Genomic DNA, 21,359 nt, shown 5'->3' with positions numbered 1-21,359 from the left:
CTGTCTCTCAACCAGGACATAAATCTTCCCCATTAATTCCCTAATCCACAAAATAAGAGAGAACGTATTCTACATTCCCTGGATATGTATAGACAGCTCAAATTGTACCCGGATTAGACCAAGGACATTCATAAATCTGACCAATTGTTAGTCTGTTTCCATGACTGCAAGTTAGGGAACCCAGTGTCAAAGCAGGCTGTTGTTACCCAGATATCTAAATCCATTTCATTTTGCTACATTCTTCATGAAAAATCCTTGCTATCTACAGAAAGGCTCATTCTGAGAGAGCAGTGGCCTCACTTAGAGCCTTTTACAAGGGGATTGACTCTAGAACAATTTTAGAAGCAGCTAGTTGATGATCTGTGCATATATTCCTAAACATTATAGAGTGGATGCCTTTTCTAGATCCAGTGCCACCTTCTTCAGGTCAGTCCTCTATGGATTACTAGGCAATTCTACCATCTCACTTCCATCCAACCATCACACCTCTTAAAGGAAAGCTCCACCTTGGAACTCAGAAAAAATATTTTTTTGTTGTATTTTTTTCTTTTCTGCGCTATTTAGTGCATTATAGTAATATTGGTTCTTCTTATACATTTGTAATATGTTTCCACAAAATGTCTGACAATGGGGTATTACATACTAATGTGATCTTGTTTTAGTGTTTTCTTATCTCCTTCCCAGACTCCATTTCAAATTCCCTTTGTATTAGTCATGCTGGACATAAGGAAGTGGTGAAGTTTTACTTGGCCATTAAGATACGATGGCAGCAGTGTGATTCACAGGCATCTTAAACACCTTCTGTAGCAGGAGTGTTTGCATTTTATTCCTGAATGACCACCATATATATTTTTCTTAGAGCTTGTTGCAAGCCATTTAAAGCAGTTGTACAGTTCTATCTAAAAAGCAGTTAAATTCCAGGCTTTTGCAAGGATTGTAATTTTGTAGTTCTTTTTAATGCATCTAGCATGATAATTACACTCCTGTATCTGGAAATAGAAAACTCAGTTAACCGCTAGAGTGGTGAGAGACCCAATCTTAACAATTGTTGAGACGTTAACATCAGGTCTTGTACAAAATAACAGTGACAGCCACCAAACCACAGTGGCAGAGCTCCCAAGCACCTTTGTTTCTACTTGCTATGCCTCCAGTCCATCTCCAACTTTCTTAAAAATATATATACTTGACTTGCATTGCTGTTTGACAGTGCTCACAAAGTGCTTTACATGCTATGAACGCCTACAGAACACTTTGCATCCTTCCTCCTCATTTGTACTCTAACTAGTAATACATGGAGACATAAATCTGCATGTACTGCAAACAATTATGAGCAGGTCAACATTCATAACTGTGTATTATATGTTTTTGACATGGAGGCCAAGGTTCACCTGTCGAGCTTTGCTCTCTAGATGAATTTCTTGGCATTCATGTCTCAGACACTTAAAAAAGTGGCTATGATCACCAATCCACTCATAATCCTATATGTTTTGAGCACTAATACATCCTCGTCCCACACATTTCCCAAGGTGTTAACCCTAACAAGAGCTATTAACACTTCAAAGAACTTGTTTTGCTACTTACTGGTGTCTGCAGCAGTAGGAAGATTTTTTTTTATTGTTGTTTTCCTGAATGTTGAAATGTTGAATAAATGTGCTAAGTATGCTTGCTGTTTTTGCTCGAAAGTATTTTACAAGCACAGTAAAAAAATACAACTCTCTGTTCCTGAATTTGTGTGGGAGATTTTTTTTAATTGAGGCACAAATGCTTTTACGCATCATTTTTCCCACTTCTGTTGCATTGCTACCCTTTGATTTATATTACTGCATACTGACCAATTCATCAAAAACATAATACTTGAACATGTTATCAGTAATTCTGCACTTTCTATAAAAACATTTTAAGTGGATCACTGTACAAAATATACAGTCAACTATTACTATGGCCTTCTTTTTAGATACCCAGAGTAGGATTATCTGACCGGAACTTGGTATTATACAAGATAAACCATGCCATCATCAAATGAAAAATAGCTATTTATTTTCATCTTATTACCAAGCTAAAGACTATGATGTGCAATGTTGGTTGTTTATACTACTTTTTATACTAAGATGACTTAAATGTAGCATCAAAGATTTCTGTGACATTTAGAGGGAAGTCAGAAAATATTTTTTTTTTGTAACTTATCAACACATCTACCATTTTTTTCTGTCCCCCACAGACAGAACTGCCTAAACTCGGACTGCTCTGCAGAAAGAGAGACAGGTGGCAACCCTATCAACTAGATGCATTTATGCTGTTTCTCTTCCTCTGTGCAATAAAGACAGTGAAAAACAGTTTCACAGCTATCTTTTATAGCAGCTGCTTAGCTCCTGACATCAGCATAATGAATTGCCTGTCTAACATTGTCAGTGGTACCTGACAAGGTAAACTACAGACTTAACCTGTGTCTATGATAATGTCATACAGACAGAGACAAATTCCTCTTCAAAATATGTGAGGAGTTGAGCTTAAAAAATGGGTGGGCTTTCCTTTCCTTTGATTCCAAGGGAAAGAAATGAAAGTTTTATAAAGTACAAGAAGGTTTCTAGTGCCGACACAATACTAGAACCAAATTGTACAGAGAAAAGCATCCTAAGGGTTGAGGTAAGCTGTAGGGGAAGATGGAGTTTTCCTTTAAGCTTTGGAATCACACAAGAGTTTGGAATACTGCAGCAGTACTCTAAGGAAGGCAGTAATACAGTTGTTACTGTGTAAGAACTTAACATAACAGTAGATGTCCTACTTATAATTGTTGCAGCATTCCTTCCCTCCCTACCTTCTCTCTTTTCTAATTCTTCTCCCTTTCTTCCTCATGGGCTAAGGGGTATCACTGTCTTTATGCTTCTCCCCTCTTAGCTGACTAGTTTATTTTGTCTATCAGTCCTCTTCAGGATTATTGGATTGGAAATATTCTGAGGATTTATTCTCATACATCTGCTTATGTTCCCTTAAGCCTGCGGGCTTAGGTCTCATGTCAGATGTATAGCTCTGGGGAAGGTTTTGGCTTTGGTACTTTGACCAGATGCCCAGGTTATTTGGTGGGGTACCCCAACAGTTTGAAATACTGTAATATCTACTGTTATGCTAAGTTATTACACAACTATACTTTCTGGACATTTGTAGCTATTGCCAGGATGGAGATCAAATTTGTTACATTTGTTTAAAGAATTTCTAGAATCAGCCACTGTTTTATGTGAAAAAGAAAAAGCAACAATGAGATTGAGATCTGGGAAAAGTACTGTAAATTTTGGTTTTGGGATTAATTTACAGACATTAATTGCCAAATATGAATGAAATTATAAATTTAACTGGTTCTGTTTCATTGTTAATTTAATTATTGTTGCTATTTGTATGAAGTATATTGTATTTCTGAAAATATGTTTTATTTAAAATGTAATAAAAATATTTGGAGAAAAAAAATAATACTAGAGATAATTATCCATGTTAGAAAAACTTGAAAGTTGCATTACACAGCTTCTTCTAAGACTAAGGAATAAACTTCCATTTACAATCAGAACAAGTTATTCTTTAATAGCTGTAAAAAATAACCTTTGCACTTATAATGGAAGTAAACATCAACACAGGGTTATGGCATCCAAACATTTTGAATGACAATATGACAGTCAAGACATACTAACTGTGTACAGAGCATAATGGCTGTCCTGTCTGTTTATCCCAAAAATGTACATCTTCTTTCATGCATGTTCCAACTTTCACCTTTGCTTCTGGTTGTACCAGTACTACCTGGCCTGGTCACAGTAGGTTAAGGTGTACACATTGTTTGATGGCTGTACATGTCATAGGTTCATAGATGAATACTAGTCTAACTTCCCTGAAAGGCTATTTTAAGTCTAGACAATAACCAAATGAGAATCAAACCGTGTACTTTCTGCCTGTGAGGTAAAGACTTTAACCATTATGCCAAACCTCCCACACTTTGGCAGCACTGTCCTTCTCAAGGAAGTGGTTTAGTAAGGGCACCAAATCTCCACCTTATAACATTTCTTTTTTTTACCTCTTGCATTTCTAAGTCCCCATATCTGTACTACATAGCAAGTGGTGGCAAATGTACTGAGAGGTCCACAAAAATGGACCAAATACTGGTTGGGATAGGAATGAATGTGACTCTTAAGCTCCAGTTGATTACACTAACTCAGAAGCTATTTATGTTTAACCTTACTGTTGTTGTATATCACTACTCATAGTATTTCCTTTAATTGAGGCTAACCCTTGCGGCTCTTCACAAGGTCTCCTCAGTTCCACTGCTGAATTTTTTCCTGTGGATTCCTCAGTCAGCAAGCAAGCATTATTGCTGGAATATGCAGTTGTCAGGTGGCAGAAAGTTGCTAGATTTCCAGTCATTTAATTTTAGAACTGTTCCACTATTTCCTGTCATGTGGCTCACCGACATGACAAAAGGGGCAGTTTTTCTCGTACCCCAACTAATTGATTATTTGGAGTAGATACTGAATATCCTTCGGAGTCTGAGCCGTAGGCAGTTTCCAACATAAGTACTGTATGTAGTGCCACAGTTTATTTGGAAATCAGAGGGCTGGCACAGTGTTTTGCTGGTCAGAATCATGATCTGTTGCTCTGCTTCAATAAAGAGCAGTACCATTTGAGGAGGATATTGCAGTTACACTTTCTGAATGAAAGATCTGTCTGATGTGATACAGGACAAACCTGGTAGCATTAAGAGTAATATGATGAAATTTAATACACTGGAAATTCATTGAGGCCCTTCTTTACTGATTTCATGTCCGAATTCCTTCTTTCTACCAGTCAAAAATTAGTATTCTCAGAAGTTCCCATACTTGAAGGTAACCACATACCCATAATGATGTGTGTCGTGATGTAACACTTTGAATACATGTATGTGCTCAGCCCCCCATTCTTTCTAGGCATTTGCACAGTTTGAATCTCAGTTCTTGTCAGTCTCGGTAAGAGTTCATGTTTTCACATCCCTTTTCTCCTAAACCCTTTGTTATATTTGAAAGCATGCCCAGTTCCTGTACTGAACACGAGAAGGATGTTCTTGTGGGACTGGTACCAACATTCCTGTCATGGCCTAATGGGAAAACCAGAGTGTTTTCAGTGGGGACTTAGTTGAAGTGGCTGGTCAAGGCCCCAGCATGCTAGGGGAGAGTCTTCAACTTACATTGAGTTATGGATCTCACAGGGTTTAGGAAATATATGTTGTAAGCAGGGACTTTAGTTAATTTCACTGTGTTGTGGTAGTAATGGAGAAAATGGAGCTGTACCTGCAGTTCCTACAGTAGGAGGTGCAATCTGGGATATATGCTGTATAAATCCCCAAGTTGATTGCCTCAGACCTTAGAGCCATCCAGCCTGATCTTATGGAGTGTTTCCTTAAGTCAACTGATCATAGACTAGGGAACATAAGGCCAGAGCATTTTTTTTCTCTTGAGATTCCATCAGAACTAGTAGGGTTGGTGGGCCCCAGTTGAGGAGGGATTGGTAGATGAACCCACTCCAGGAACTACTGCCCAGATACAATTTATGAAATAATTGTTTTGCTAGTAGTTGGGGCTTGAACTACTATTGTAAGATCTCACCCTTAGGGACTTTGCTATGACAGAAAAACCAGGCCTGTTGCAGGCCTTTCTACCTTGTGCTCCTCTGCTGGAATGCATGCAGTCATGCATGGGTCCTTGTTTGACCAACACATACCTCTTGCATGTTCCCACACATATGAGCCTGTGTGTGATCCCTTACCTAAAGCTGTTGCAGGGTAGGTACTTTCTCTGTGTATTACCCGGAAGCCTCATGCTGATAGGGCCCTCGGGTCTGAGACAGGCAAAGACAACGAGCTCTTCTATTTCTTGTAGCCCCCCCCCCCTTGAATGGCCTCTTGTTTGCAGATTCCATACAGCGTATGGTGTCCAGCATGCTTTGGCATCTATCCTCCTCCACTTTTCTGGTTAGTCACTCCTCTCCCATAGTTTAGGGATATAATGTCAGAAAAAAATCTATGTAACTTAAAAACTGAAAAATAAAATTAGTGCCAATACATTTTACTGTCCAAGAACACATGTAAAGCAGTTATAAGGCATTCATATCATCAATATTCACCATATATATATATATATATATATATATATATATATATATATATATATATATATATATATATATATATATATATATATATATATATATATATATGTATATATATATATATATATATATATATATATATATATATATATATATATATATATATATATATATGTATGTGTATATATATATATATATATATATATATATATATATATATATATAGACACACACACACACACACCTCTCAGAAAGTGGTCATGCTGCTTCATTATGAAATGATCCCTTAAAGAGACATTTGTAGGCTTAATACTACTTTTCAGTTTAAAGGACAACCACACCCTCAGACTCAAAAAACATGTTTATTTCATCATGGTTTAGTGTTTCCTACACTTTAACACCACTCTGGGACTATTTATAGGTTTTTAGATATTTGTATACATCATTTCTGAGTCTGGCCACATGGAGTCTGGCATATTGAAGGAATTCCAAAGGTTTAGTCTGCCTCTATGTATCCCAGTATGCATTGTTCGTCTCAAACAGCCTTTCCTTCCTTACAGTGGGACACTTTTTTGTTGCACTCCTCCTGTCAAATTCAGATCCAAGCTCTATAGCACTGGGAAAAATCACTTCTTTGCAAACCAAACTCCCATTTTTTTCCTTACACTGTGGTTAAATAGCTAACAAATGATAGACTATAAAAAAATATATATATTTCAAGGGCATGCATGACAGCAGTTGCATGTTTTTTTTAAGTGGTAATTTAAGAAAATTACAGTCTCTCATACTTCATGACTTCATGTAATCTTATGTAGTGTTCTCTATTAATTGTGACAAACATCTGCTTCATATGTAAAAAGATGCAATTAATGTCTATGCATGGTCATTTTTTAAATTATGCAGCTGTTACTGTACTTTTGCCTGTACTTCCTCACTGTGCTTTGTCACATCAGTAGGGCTTTTCAGAAAATTGATATTAGTTTGACATTTTTGCTGTAATATTTCCAGGAATGGAACCCACACGGCCCCCCTGCGTGCATTCACATACACACCGGCCCCCCTGCGTGCATTCACATACACACCGCCCCCCCTCGTGCATTCACACACACACACCGGCCCCCCTGCGTGCATTCACACACACACCGGCCCCCCTGCGTGCATTCACACACACACCGGCCCCCCTGCGTGCATTCACACACACACACCGGCCCCCCTGCGTGCATTCACACACACACACCAGCCCCCCTGCGTGCATTCATACACACACAGGCCACCTTGTGTGCCTTCACACACACACAACAGCTGCCCTGCATGCATTTACACACATACACATACACAAAAAGCTGGAGAAGATGCAGGTAATGCAAACTTTCCTCAAATCCCTCAGATAAATGCAGTTGACAGGGTACACTTACATAGAAAAGGAGGTCCACACAGCATATACCCAGTAATATTAGGTTAAGAGTGGGCTGGGCAAGGCAGCTCTGACATCACAATTTGGGAGGTTCACTGGCTGTTCTATAGAGCATGCAAATCAGGCAGCGCTTATATCACTTTGCGGGAGGAAATGTCTGGGTAACTACAGCAAGAGCTCTGGCAGATGTGACATCATCATTTAAGAGCCAGCTAGGGGGTTTTCAACTTGTTTTGCAAAGTGAAAGTAAAACAGTAAAGAAAGGTAGGAAGCCTGAAAGGTAAAACAGTTGACTGCATTACTTTTTAAATCTGCAGTGATGATTTTTTGTGGCTGTATCAAATAATGAGGACTAAAAGAGACAGCAGGTTGAGCAATCTGCTTTAATATCCCATTGTTATCCTTTAATATATGTACATTATGCCTTGTTTTTCTGTAGATTTATCATTAGACTTTCCCTTATATAGTATTAAGTCCTTATACTTTTTTTTTTTGGTTTACAGAAATGTAAATGCAATTAAGTTACCTTCAGCCAACTAGAAATAATAAGCTTAGCCTTTTTATTGACCTTCTTAATTATAACATTGTCAGCATTGACTTGACCTTTCATACCTCTCGGCAAGAAATTAAATTTCTGGACTTAATTATGTGGAGGAGGAAGGCAGTTTCTTATCAAAGGCATTTCACAAGCAAATCCAGTATTAATATTTTACACAGTATAGGCAATTATCCGTTTAGACTTAGTTCCATTTGGAGAATTTTACATGACTTTTTAAATCTGCACCATAGAATTCTTTTTGGAGTAGGGGAGTATATTACCTGCAAACATCAGAGTAGGGGATATAGTATTAAATCTGTTAAGGAAGACTTTGAAAAAAAGTCATTGCAGGTATTGGTAGCAGGAAATGTGGTCTGAATTCAAGGAGAATATTCTATTCAGTTTTTCAACCCACTTTTACAGGAGTATGTATTTGTAAAAGGCAAAATAGCTGTGCTGCAGCAGTGGTAGAAAAATGATATACGTAAAACATAACTGTGTGTGTCTAGGGACAGAAACATATCCTAAGCTATTTTTATATGTAAAACATATTAGTTTGTACAAAAATAAGTGAATTTACAAATGTAAATGTTTGTATTTGTCTTTGTGTATAATCTGGATACAGGTACTTTAATATAAGATAAAATGCATAAAACTTCTGAGATCACCTTTGCTGTTCCAGAAAAAAAAATACTAATTAAGATAGTAGATGAGCCGCTACAAATGTCCAATCTTTCATTTCATAATCAGTGTTCTATGCTGTACGTAATCATGTGAGAATGTTAGTAGGTAGCAAACAACAAACAAAACCTGCCATCGATGATGATAATGACTGTGATTGTGGCAATAACACAGTAACAGTAATCATTTTTTGTAAATTCTGAACATTTTAGATGTTACTACATAGCAGAAATACTTTGCAAATGCTCAACAGGGGCTATCTTTACTATTGCAGTGTCCTTTCCCCAAAGAGGTACTGCTGTGATAAGCTTGTATAACTGTAATTTTTGCAATGGGAAGGGTCATGACATTTAGATAGGCTTCCTGCAAGGAGGAAATAGGAAATGTGATTATGCAATTAATAATAGCCATGGGTAAGAATATTTACCATGTTGACAGATCTTTGAGAAGAGGTCAAAATCACACAAAAATAATATTTGTGTTAGATGTAGCTAATTTGTCTCTTCTTACCAGTCAGAATTTTGCAGCAATCCTGTATAATCTCTCTACCCTTTCTGGTGATAACCATTGAAATGTTGGGACCTGCTTTGGTGAGTCTTGTAATGTTGGGTCTGAATGGCTGAAAAAACAAACTTGCATATACTAAGTCCATGATGGTTATTTCTTGAAATGTATTCCCTTTTCTCCAAAGAATGGTAATCTCAGAGTTAGTGTGAATTTGTCTAGTGGTTGTGGGGGGCTTGCCCCCCACATCACATGGTGCAGGGAGGGCTTGCCCCCCTGCTCGTTCTTTCCTGCATTTTTGGTCTGTTTTTTCAGCATGTCTGAACTCAGCATTACAAGTGCTGACATTTCAGTAGGAATCCCAATCTGGTCCCATACCAACATTCCCTAGAACTTTTGTATATGCAGAAGTCACTCGTATATAACCAGCACTGTTTTCTGTTCTTTCAAGCTCTTTAGCCTCAGTAGGGAATTGATGCTATGACAAGCATTTGTCTTTATAAAAATAGTAATGATCTTATTATATTAAAACAGCAAGTCACTACAAAATAATCCCAGTTACAGTTTAAAATAACCATGTAAAATTACTCATGGGGATGGAGAGAGGGTAGCTTTGTTATTTCACTGTCCTCTGCTTAAAAATGTGCTTTTATGGTAAGTATTCTTGCAGACAGATATATTATCTAGTGGGTGGGTGGTGTGACCGATTCTAAAGCAGTGCTGTCATACCCAAGTGAGTGCACAGTCACAGAATCAAAATACTTTTCAAAACAGTCACCTAAAATAGCTAACAGTGAAATTCATAAGTCCAAATAATTGTGACACTTTGGTAGCTTTGAACATTAAATCGTTGCTATAGTTGCTTTATTTGCTTGCTTTAAGGATTTTCTATAAAGAATCCCCCTTTGTTGTTTTAGCAAAGGTTTGTGCAGAAGTGATGGTAATAGTACGCAAGTAATTTAATAGAGAATACCATGGTTCCCTTTAAACGTGAAGGATCTACTACAGTTAGAATATCCTTGCTGTGAACAGCAGTTTCTGAATCAGAGGAAAGAAAAGGCATGCATTAACCTTCAACTATGTCTGAAGGTGGAAGCATCTGTCTTTCAGGCTGTCACCAGTTTCACAGCCAATGACTTAGTACTTGTCACTGAAAAACACATCTCCTGCTCTTTTTCCAGTATGTATTTTTTATCCTTCCAACACAAAATGCCAGCCCTACTTTATGCTTCATTGGAGGGGCTTCAGAATTTTTGTAGATAAACAGGTCAGTTGTAGCCCCTTACTTATAATTTGTTTCTGAAAGGACCTTGAACTTTGTATGAGAGAAGCTATCCCTACCTCAAGTTGAACTCACTAAGCTGTTGAACTTATTTTGTTTGCTGTTATTTGTGCTTAAAATATTTCACAGCTCATGGTAGGCATAAGCACCAGCTTTTGTTTTGCCCATCTTCCAACTTATTTTTGGTTAGCATTTAAGTACAGAGGATTATTTCCATGAGCAGCTAATCTTTTTCAGTATCTCATCTTGGGTTTTGCGTTCCTTAGACTCCTCTGGCAAGCTATGCACTCTGAGCAAGTCATTTAATCTACTCATAAGTCACCCTGGAAAGAGTACCCCTATCTAGTGGGTTACCTACTGAACAAATGAGTAAAATAAGAACATACTGATCATGCCGGTCCTCGGGTGATACAGATTCTTATTAAGGACTGCAGAGAATTTTTTTTTGTTACATAAATCATATCGTGCAGTGTGCGATTTGCTTTTTCTTGTTGTAGGAAATGCTTTCTAGTTTAAAAGTACTTGAGCACATGTCCAGATACTTGATATCATTAAGTTACTGAAAAGTATGTTCACATTAGCTGTCAGAACCTTGCATATTGTTGTGTTCCACCCCAGGCAGTGTCATTAAATAATCAGTTCTGCAACTGTACCATAACATGTACTGAATGCCTGAGATACATTCTTTCTACTGAAATGCTAAACAGAAATGACAGCTGCCTGTTGCCTGTTTGCTGATCTAGCTGTTAAGACAGCATGGTAGATCATAACCAAGTGATTGCCTACCTAACTGTATATTTGATATGGTTTACTTCTCAGCATTGTCCAGGTTGACCTTAGTAATATTGTACTATTTACTTCACTGTGTTGCTTGTACATTGCAATTCTCTACCTTGGCAGTTTTGATGAACTTCAATGTATCTTAAATGCTTATTTTTATATTTCACTGAAGCCTTGGGCAGTTTTTATACAATGTGCCCCCAGTACATATTTTTTTTTGGGGGGGGGGGGCACATATAAATGAATATGCCCATTTTTGATTCACTTTCTTAACAGTTTTAAACTATAAAAGACCATTGAAACTGATAATACACTGATATCAGTACCCACAAATTAGAAACAACTTGACGGTTGACACCTTAGATGTCTAATTGTAATAAACAGTAACGTTTTCAATGTTGCTTTATGCAAATGCACACCAGTCCTGCAAAACCAGACCAATGAAGGCAGATTAGCCATCTGTTATAACCTCATTGCTGATTGTATTCATTGTCTAATTTTTATAAAAATAAATAATTTTAAACACAGTAATTTATGTATTTCAGGTTTGTTTTAGACAAACACACAGTAGTAATCTTGCAAATCCAGACTGTTTAAACCAAACAAACAAAGAAGATAAGTTACTTTTTTTTCACAGAGATCTCCCTCCAGCAGTTGCAGCCGCTTTACTTTGTGAACACGTCATCTAGTTGTGACAAAAAATAATACCTCTCAAATTTTTAGCATAAGAACCAGGGTCAAAATCAAAATTTATGGTTCAAATCACCAAAGTCAGGGACAGATATTAAATAGTGCTCTTATGTGCTTAGAAAGTTGCTAGAATAAGTTTTGCATTAGAATGGATTTTCTGAAGGATATGAAGTCTAAAACTTAAATGTGTATCATACTTAGTGACTGCAGGCCTTAATGATTTGTCAGAAAACCATGAGTTTTTGAGGAAAAAATATGAAGTAAAATCAGGAGCATTATGTAAAGTCGGGAAGTTGAGCACTACATAATTTAAACTTTGTTTCAAACAGTAGCCACAAGTATTCTGGCTTATGTCACACAAATGTACTCTAGTCCTGCAAAGCCTGGACCAAGCAAACAACAGTGTACGTTACTTTCATCTACAAACAGCCTCTCCCCCTCATCAGTTGTAGCCACTTTACTGTTTACATGTATTCTGACTAATAAAAAATACCTCTCAGGATCTTAGCACAAGAGTCAAGACAGTTGAGAGCTGTATAATCTTAGCTTTGTTTCAAATAATTTAATAGCCACAATTATTCCGGCTTATGTCACACAAATGCACTCTGTGTAAGTCCTTCAAAACCAAAGGTAATACATTTATCCACCAACAGCCCCCACTTTACCTCCTCAGCAGTTAAACCCACTTTGCTTTGTTTTGTACACCTAATCTGACTGCGATTAAAAAACTTTCAAACTCTTAACATAATAGTCAAGACAAAGCCAAAAAGTGATGAAAGGCAGAGGCCCCAATATAGGGCATATTTTAAATACTGATTTTTACATACTTAGAAAGTTGTTAGAATTACAAGTTGTGAATTAGCATGTATTCCATTGCTTCCCTCCAATAGCATGTTAAAAAAGGTGAGGGTGTGCTTTGGGTTCTCTTCTTACCCATAGTTCTCAGCATTTCCATCTCCAAAATGTGGAGCACAACTTATATGTGCAACATATGGATGGTTAAAACATAGAAAGCTCACTAAAAACTTATGTCTAGTAAGTTCACAACAAGAATAAAATGTCATAGATTATGCAATTTGAATGCCATAGATTATACATATGAAAAGTTCTTTTGATGAAGGAATATAATTCTGTATTATTTACTGCCATACCTCTCAACTTTTTTGCTCAACAATTATAGACAAACCAAAAAAACTGGAGGTGGAAGGTGGGGACAAAGGACTAGAATCAGTACAGTCTTTAAGTATTACTCTAATTCATTTAATACGTTAGTAGAACAGCAGCTGTTGTATCAGCATCCATTTTGTGAACAATAAGAAGTGCAAATCAGAGCAAATTACATAGGAGAAAATGGGAAATGTGGGATCAATACATGCAGAGGAGGAGCAAGATTTAAAAGAAGGCAGGATATGAATAAGATGTATAATGGTTGACCAACAATGACTGGGTATGTTAAAAGTGATATATAATGTTTACAGCTGCAGTTGTCATGGCACAGTTTGGAATGTGTAATGCTTGCAGCTAAGATTGTATCTCTATGGCTTGTTTTCATTTACATAAATGTAACATGGCCTTTGTCATACATGACAATTTAATAAAGATGTTTCTTGTTTAAAAAATAAGAAATGCAAAACATTAATGCAGGCATTACTGATTGGCATTTTTACAAAGAACAGAGCAAATATATGAGGGAAAATGTAGGATGTCATCCAAAATCAGGGACAGTGAGAGTGTTTTTTTTTTCACCAAGGATATTTATTTTAAAAAGTTTTAACAAGGACTGTACAAATGACCCTTTCAATGTGCAATAGCATTGAAAACCCCAAATGAGGAACGTCCCTCCTACATGTGAGAGGTATGTGCATACCTGTCCACTTTGGTGGTTTAAATGCAGATCTGTAGTCAGCAATTGTAAACATGTACACAGGCACATGAAAGTAGTTGACTGTTTATCATAAAAATATAATTTTATGGGGAATGGACAATCAAAGATGTTCTAGGCAAACAGAAGCAGCTTATACTTGCTTGTAGCTTGGGTCTAATATAATTGCCCGACACCACCACTCAGTGACGCAGATTACTCTCATTTTCCCTTAATGTTAGAGGGTTGCAGACATGCACTGCATGTATGCAAATAGTAGTTTTAGCCATGTGGCTATAAGCAATTACTTGCAGTGTCATTTTAAATAGTTTGGTTTAAAAAATTATAAAGTTAGAGATCAGTACATTCATAACATATGCTTACTAAAAGTTTGTTAGCAATGCTGAGCTTAACAGAATTATTTAAATGATCAGAAGCCAAAACTGCAGGTTATTTACTACTGAAGTGGATGCCTCAGAATCTGTGTGCCCTTGGTGGCTGCCCAATTTGCCCCCATTTTATTCGCCGCTGGCATTTTGCCTGCGACTTGGTTCATGGTTGAAGAGAGTCTGTGGATCAGACCATCTCACATGGATAACAAGTAAAATAAATGAAATTAAATAAATAAGAATTGCCTTCATGGTTAAAACTGCATTTAGAAGTTTACTTGGATTCAGTGTTGGCCTTCATCTGTAAATCTGTTGTTTTCCTCTTCACCAAGTACTAGTTTGAAAACAGGAAAAACAACTGACTAAATGTTTATCAGACTGTAGCATTATTATTTTTTATTATAGAGCAATCATTTTGTAAGCTTCTTGTAAGATTATTTTATTTATATGATTCTATGCTGTTGGTACTGCCTATGCTAGTTGAGTTCGGCATATGCCTTAAAATAGTGTGGTAATTAGTGGTTGCCTTCTATAGATGGGTTGGAATTGACCTCTTTATGTTTTGAGAGATTTATTATTAAACTACTGACTTGCTGTGTTTGAGAACAATAGCTGCTGGAAGTGTTTGTTCCTTATTCTGTAGACATCTAAAATTATGTATGCTGTGCACTAGCAGACATCTGAGGGGAGAAACCGCAGCAACTTAAAATGTATAGTCTAGCGGAAAGGAGGCAGAGTGGGCCATGATACAAATGTTTCAACATTTCAAGAGGCAGTACAGAATCTAACCAGGTATCATCTTTCAGAGTGAAAAATGATGTAAAAGAGGGGAGTTTGTTTAAAGACTGGGTGGAGGCATCTCAGTGAGAGAAGATACTTTTTCTCAAGAAGAGCAATTGACACAAGGAACTTTTTTTTTTTAACAAAGTGGGCTGAAGCACTACAGTGAAATTCAGGAATCCAAGGGACAGATATGAAACAGTCTTAGGAGGAATAGATGGTGATAACTTATGGTTACCAAGGATTCAGTGCTGAATGTAGCAGGCAAGCAAGAGGAGACAAATTAGCTGAGCCAGGTGATTGTTGAATTACTGTTAAGGTATTATGTCTCTGAGGTAAGACGTTTGTTGGAAACTACCACAACAGCACACTTCTCAGTGAATCTTCATTAATGAGGTCATGGTGTCTTTTCTGTCAGAGACCACAGGAATCACATTTTTATTGGTAATATACACTATACTTTAGCTTTGCTGGACTTCTTAAATATTTATTGAGGATGTCTGCACATGCACAGAACCGCAAGCTTGATACTGTTACTAGAACTTGATACATTGAGGGTCCCTGCTTATAGATGCTCCCCTTCATACAGACCTGAATTGTCCTCTGTCATTTCTGATCCAGTTATGCCACACTTGCCAGCGAAATCACCATGTCCGTAAGTCAAACTCCACTCGCAACCCACATGCAAAGCCTCAACCTGGTTTGTGACATTAATAGAACTTGTTGGCAGGTAGATTTGTGTCCCAAAGACTCCCCTCCCCATCTGTGGAATAGACTCCCTCTCCATTTCAAGCAGAGTACCTCACTACCCCTGTTTAGGAGGAACCTGGACGACTGGATGGGAAACAGAAAATACAGCTCTGGGATCCCACCTGTGTCCCTGCTGGACAGGGGAAACAGGTGCTGACTTTGTGGGAACATAGGCAAAATTCTTGGCTAGGCCTATAAGGGCCTCCGGGCCAATAGCCTAGTATCGTCCTATGAACCTATGTCCCTAAGCAAGTTAATGTCGATTTTCATTTGATGTCATCCGTTGGTGGTACCACTGGAAGAAGACCTGCTGGCACATATACATCAGAATTACCTTTTTCCTAAGTCCTGCAGACCTGCTAGCACATATACATCAGAATTACCTTTTTCCTGCTTAAGCCATCTGTGTAGTGAATGTACAAATTCTCGTGTGTACCCCACCTAATACACCTCTGCATGCATGAGCCTGAGGGAAACCTAGCAACAGTGGAACTAACCTTTTCTAGGTGTCATTATTGGAACAAGCTAATCTCCTCCCTCCCTCCCCTGTAAAAGGGGGCAGTTCTCAAGCAGTTTAACCACTCTCCCTTACTGTCTGTTTTGATTTCAAAAACACCTGACTGAACCTGGCATGATAGCATTGTAATCAGTAGACCTCCTTCTGTGCCACAAATTTGAAATACCTGTGCCATTCTTTATTTCATCTTGATTTAAACCAACTATGACTGGGCTGAGTAGCAGCCTTTTTTAAGTTGTAGGGGGAAAATTTAGATCCTTTCACACCTGTATGTGGTGTATGACATTATGATGCATACATGTCCTAGTACCATATGACTGTACTTCAAGTAATTTGATGTGTGCGCCTCACTGTTGATTCATACAGTTACAGGGTTCCAGTAAAAGTCTTTCCTTGTTCAGCTTGTATTTTTCTTGAGTTCAGCAAGTACATTCTTTGCATACAAGTCATAATCCTGATATGCTAGGTGGCCTTTTAGGGTTACATAGTATGTGCTTCCTTACTTAAATTATGTGCCATACAGAAGGTTCATGCAGTTTGTATTAACATGTAATTATGTGTTTCTGTCATTTTAGATCCAAGAGCTGGAAGTTAAGTTGGAAAGCTTGAAGCATTCTAATCCAGCATAGCAGGACTATTTCTTAACTCTTTGTCCAACTTTGAAGGACCATACAAGTGAAGGGACATGGCAGAAGACTCGTTGCTTGATTTTTCCAGAAGGTTTCTGTGATGTTGCCATGCATCAAGGGTGCTTTGGGAAAGGGTGACAATCTTCTCCATCTTGGACCTTTATCAGTTGACCCAGAAGGCCTCTCTTCACTGTGTGGAAACATGGAATTCCTGATATTTGTGATATGTTTGTCTGTCTCAGTTGTTGACAGGCTAATCTTTACCAGTATCCCCAGTTAATGCCATTAGCTGTGTTCCCATTGTATGCTGTCTAGAAGGATCTGTTCATTGGGCATCCTCAGTGTTTAATCGTAGTTCTAGAGGATGCTTGTCTAGAGAATGCTTGTTTTTACAGTTCTCAGCCCGGTTATAAACCACAGCTACAATACTTGCCAGTAGCTGGCATTAATCTTCTGCTGTGAAATGTTCCTGGCTAAAACAAGAAGGATCCAGTGATTAGACATTGCCAATTTCATCTATATAAATCTGTGGCCAATAAATAAAACAAAGATGCAGTGTAAATGTGATGAACTCACATCTGATTTTTTTTATATAATGACTTTCCTGCAGATGAGCCTAGACCACTGGATATATCATTATATATCATCCTTCTCAGAATTTACAGAAGAAGCAGGCAACTGTTCAGTAATACCAAACCATTAAGAAGCAGATCCCTCCATCTGTATAACAATTCGGGATTAGAGTAAATGTTTGTATATTTCCAGCACTGGGATGAAGACTCTCATGTCTATGATGAAACCATTTGAGAATTAAAAAGAGGAAATTAAAAAAATACAGAGATGTAAGAAACCACGGTCTGCATTTTGAGGTGATGACACTCCAAAGAGAAGCTTCTTTTTGGTGGGGGGATCCTCAATAAAGCTCTCACACTCTCTCTCAGGATGATAAAACAGAAAACGTAATCAGCATTTAAGTATTATTCCAGTGGGGAAAGGATAGTAAAGTAGCCTGGAACCTACTGGATGAATAAATGGAGTGCTAACTGGATTCACCTGGACAGAATTAGTGAATGTCAGCGTTGCAGGTTCATTATGACTGAGTAAAGATATCTTACTTAGAAAATGAGAGGAGAAGAGAACTGCGGTCAGGCACTGAGGGTCCAAAGGTTGAAATCATGAGGTCACCTTATCTCTTGCAAAGTGTGGAGAACTAAAAATGGAGTTTAAAGGGAGAGAGACCACAGATTTCATTTAAAATACAGAGAGAAGGTTTGTTTGTGTTTTTGCATCAGTACAGACCTTCGGGCCTGTATGTGTAAATATTTCTTTCTCTCTCTCTCCCTTATATATGTATGTGTGTATATTTAAAATGAGTGAGCTTACAGTATCTAAAATTTTCCTACTCCTGTCAGTATTTTAGTGTCTACATTTTGAGACTGAAAACAAAACTTGACTGTTTTATGACAGAACGGTATGGAATTATTAGAAAACAATCTGCCATTTGCAGAATAGCATAAGGACCCTTGTTATCCTGGAAGTGTGTTTTTTAAACAAAAAGCAAATATATATCTACGTATGTAAATATGTTATCCACAGCCCTGAGAAATTGCTGTCAGATCGGACATGATATCAGGTTTAGTGACATCTTTATGAACAAAGCCAATCTTGCATAGGGTGTGTAGTCTGTTAATGTGCACTTTCCTGTGAGCTGTTCAAAAGAAATTGGCAAATTTGGTTCCAGTTTTTTGTTATCACTAGCTTTAAATGGCAAAACATTGTTTGAACATTGTCAAGGCATTTATTTATTTGTTCTGCCACTGTTGATTGAAATAATGAACAAAACCAAATGGGATTGGGAGGGTGGTATAGCTCCAACTTAATAAAAAGGGATATTGTATGAATTATTGCTGTACTGTAAGACTGATATGATATGTACATATTATCGTAGGAGTGAAAAGAATCTGTTTACCTGGTTCTGTAAAATGACATCTAAATTTGGCTTTTAGCTATCAGATAGGGAGGTGATATGTAATTCATAGGTCCAGTTTTAAAGCAGTGCCATATTTTATTTCATCCTTGGGGGTCAGAAATTTTGAGTCTGTTTTCTTATTGGTTTTGAAGCTGAGGGCAGCTGTTTAGAAATCTTGCAGGTGACACATTTGTAACAAACTGCTTTGTTGTCTTATGGTCTCAAAACACAGAAACAAGTCTGCTGCACAGGAGCACATGTGGCACTTGTCATTGTCTGTCACGGAATTAGAAATGTGTTGTGTTTGTGATAATAGGGTAACACAGACAGGACTAAATGAGGACCTGTGTTGTCTCTGGTTTAAATGTGTGAGTATTTATGTGATAGTAACTTAAAGAATTTTGATGGAATGCTGTATGATGCTGGGACTGATTGCCTTTACTGAGTATGTGAAGGATTCTTCTGTGCATAGACAGGGTGTCAGTTTCCTGTGCCCAACCACAGAGCAGATGCTTATACAGGACTGAATTACTTTTAGTGTGCAAGAGCAGAGCTTCAAACAGACAGCATTCTGCAGCCAGTCAGTCGGTACTGTAGTATGTTCACTGTTATAAACAGTCAAGGTGAATTACAGATCTGCTGAATGTCACAATCTGATCCACTGAACATCACTGCAAAATAAGAAGGGCTGTGCCCTACTTATCCAGGTAACAGGAGTATGGGATTTTTCCTAATGAAAAAAAGGCCATGGTTTTGTCACCATTTTTTTTAAATTTTATCGACATTAAAATCTCATCAACAATTTTGCTGATGCCGACCTGCCCCACCATACTGTTCTGCCATTAGCTCTTCGGTCATTATGTTCTGGGTTGCATCCCCTTGCGCCCTTTGGAAGAGTTGGTTTGATACCAACTCTCCCAGTTCCTAAATATACTCAGTGAAGTTGTACACGGTCAGAATAAAGGGAATAAATAGTGATTCCCTTACGCAAGCTTAGTGTGGCCTGTGATGTAGTATATTTAGCAATCAGAGGTGTGCAGGTGAAGCCCCAGTATTAGAGGCAAAGACAGATGCACAAACACTTGTACAAAAATTAGTTTGTTAACATGGCACGGTTGGTGGTGGAGCATAGCGGTCAAGGATTGGGTGGAATAAAAATCGATTTATTTATCGTTATTACTATTATTATTATTGCCTGTATTGTTCAGCCAGTGCTTTGAAAGCAGCATTAGTTCTGTCATTTACAGATGACGGATTATTGTAGCTGTACCATACCAGCAAAAGCATGAGATCCAATTCGGATGTTGGTATACTCTTGGGGGAAGGGACTGGGCCTGCTTATAAATTGTAACAGCAGAGATGGCTGTATAATGTGCAGCCTCTTTCAGCTATATAAGACAAACTACCTTTTTTGAACATTTAAATATTAATGAGTAATTTTCATATAAATGAGATGTGCCCATGACCTTTTCATGTATTTCGTGGCTATGGCAATGCCATATCTTTTTTACAGAATGTTCCTTGAAGGACATAAACTTCATAAGTGGTAGATTTCATAGTCCATGATGGTGACAGTTCACATACATCACAAATCAGGCTGTGTGAACCTATCTTCTAGAAGAATTTTTCTGAAATATTGGGATATCTTTGGACTGAAAAAAGCAGCAAAAAAAAACTAGCTTTTATTGTGTATAGCATAAGTAGGCTCATTTAAAATCCCATTACCTAGAACCTGTATAAGGTATTATTTGTACTACCTAGAGAGAAAGTGCAAGGTGTTAAAAAAGTTTACTTTGTATATAGACATTGGAAGGGTGGAACAGTTGAGTTAGGAACAGAATGGCATTTATTAGCTAATCCAGTTTTACTTGTGGGAAACTGTGAACAAGCTGGTGTTTTGCTTGTAACTTGTTTTTACAGTGAATTATAACACATCTCTGCTTCAGAGAAGTTAGTTAAATGTTCTTGCATTGCACTGTGCTTTAGCTTCTTTGTGTCACTGAAGACTTTTGGCATATACTTCATTTATTTCACTGTGCCAGAACATTGTGCCAAATACAATAGAAGCGTTTGATTTTGATGTAATTTATTATCTCTGTATAGATTAGTTTTGCATTGAATAAAATTGCCAGTTTAAGCATACTTTGCATGGTGGATGACAGTATGGTGGTTGAAAATGGGGGCCATACCATTATCAAGGGTTAGCATTCCACAAGGGGAAATTACTGGACTTTGGTTAAGGGACCACTTAAGTAACAGGGCAAACATTTATATGTGGAATCATTAACTTTGTTTACTAAGCAGTTGGCAATCAGATCATCTCGGTTTCTTTGTTGTTTGGCCAATGACTACAGAAAAGCAGTTCTGGTCCATTAGCTTTCATAGTGTAGCATCCCTGTCTGACTGTTCTTTATGTATTGGTTTCTGAAGATTTTGTCTTTTTTCATATTCAGGAACC

The 21,359-nt window shown here is 37.6% G+C and overlaps 1 protein-coding gene across 1 annotated transcript in view; it reads left to right on the top strand.

The window, feature by feature from the left end:
- The window catches only part of PPP1R9B (protein phosphatase 1 regulatory subunit 9B), a 1,137,073-nt gene extending 1,116,030 nt beyond the window's left edge, over positions 1-21,043 (top strand). The window contains exon 10 of the mRNA XM_044055146.1: positions 16,879-21,043. Coding sequence (XP_043911081.1) covers positions 16,879-16,932 — 54 coding nt within the window. The 3' untranslated portion in view covers positions 16,933-21,043. The remainder of the gene's footprint in view (positions 1-16,878) is intronic.
- The last annotated feature ends 316 nt before the right edge of the window (positions 21,044-21,359 follow it).

This window comes from Protopterus annectens, chromosome 13.part0, assembly GCF_019279795.1.
Source record: "Protopterus annectens isolate FY-2018-M chromosome 13.part0, PAN1.0, whole genome shotgun sequence".
Classification (NCBI taxonomy): Eukaryota; Metazoa; Chordata; order Ceratodontiformes; family Protopteridae; genus Protopterus; species Protopterus annectens.
The sequence above is the reverse complement of the archived record's forward strand: the minus strand, read 5'-3'. Positions and strand labels throughout refer to the sequence as shown.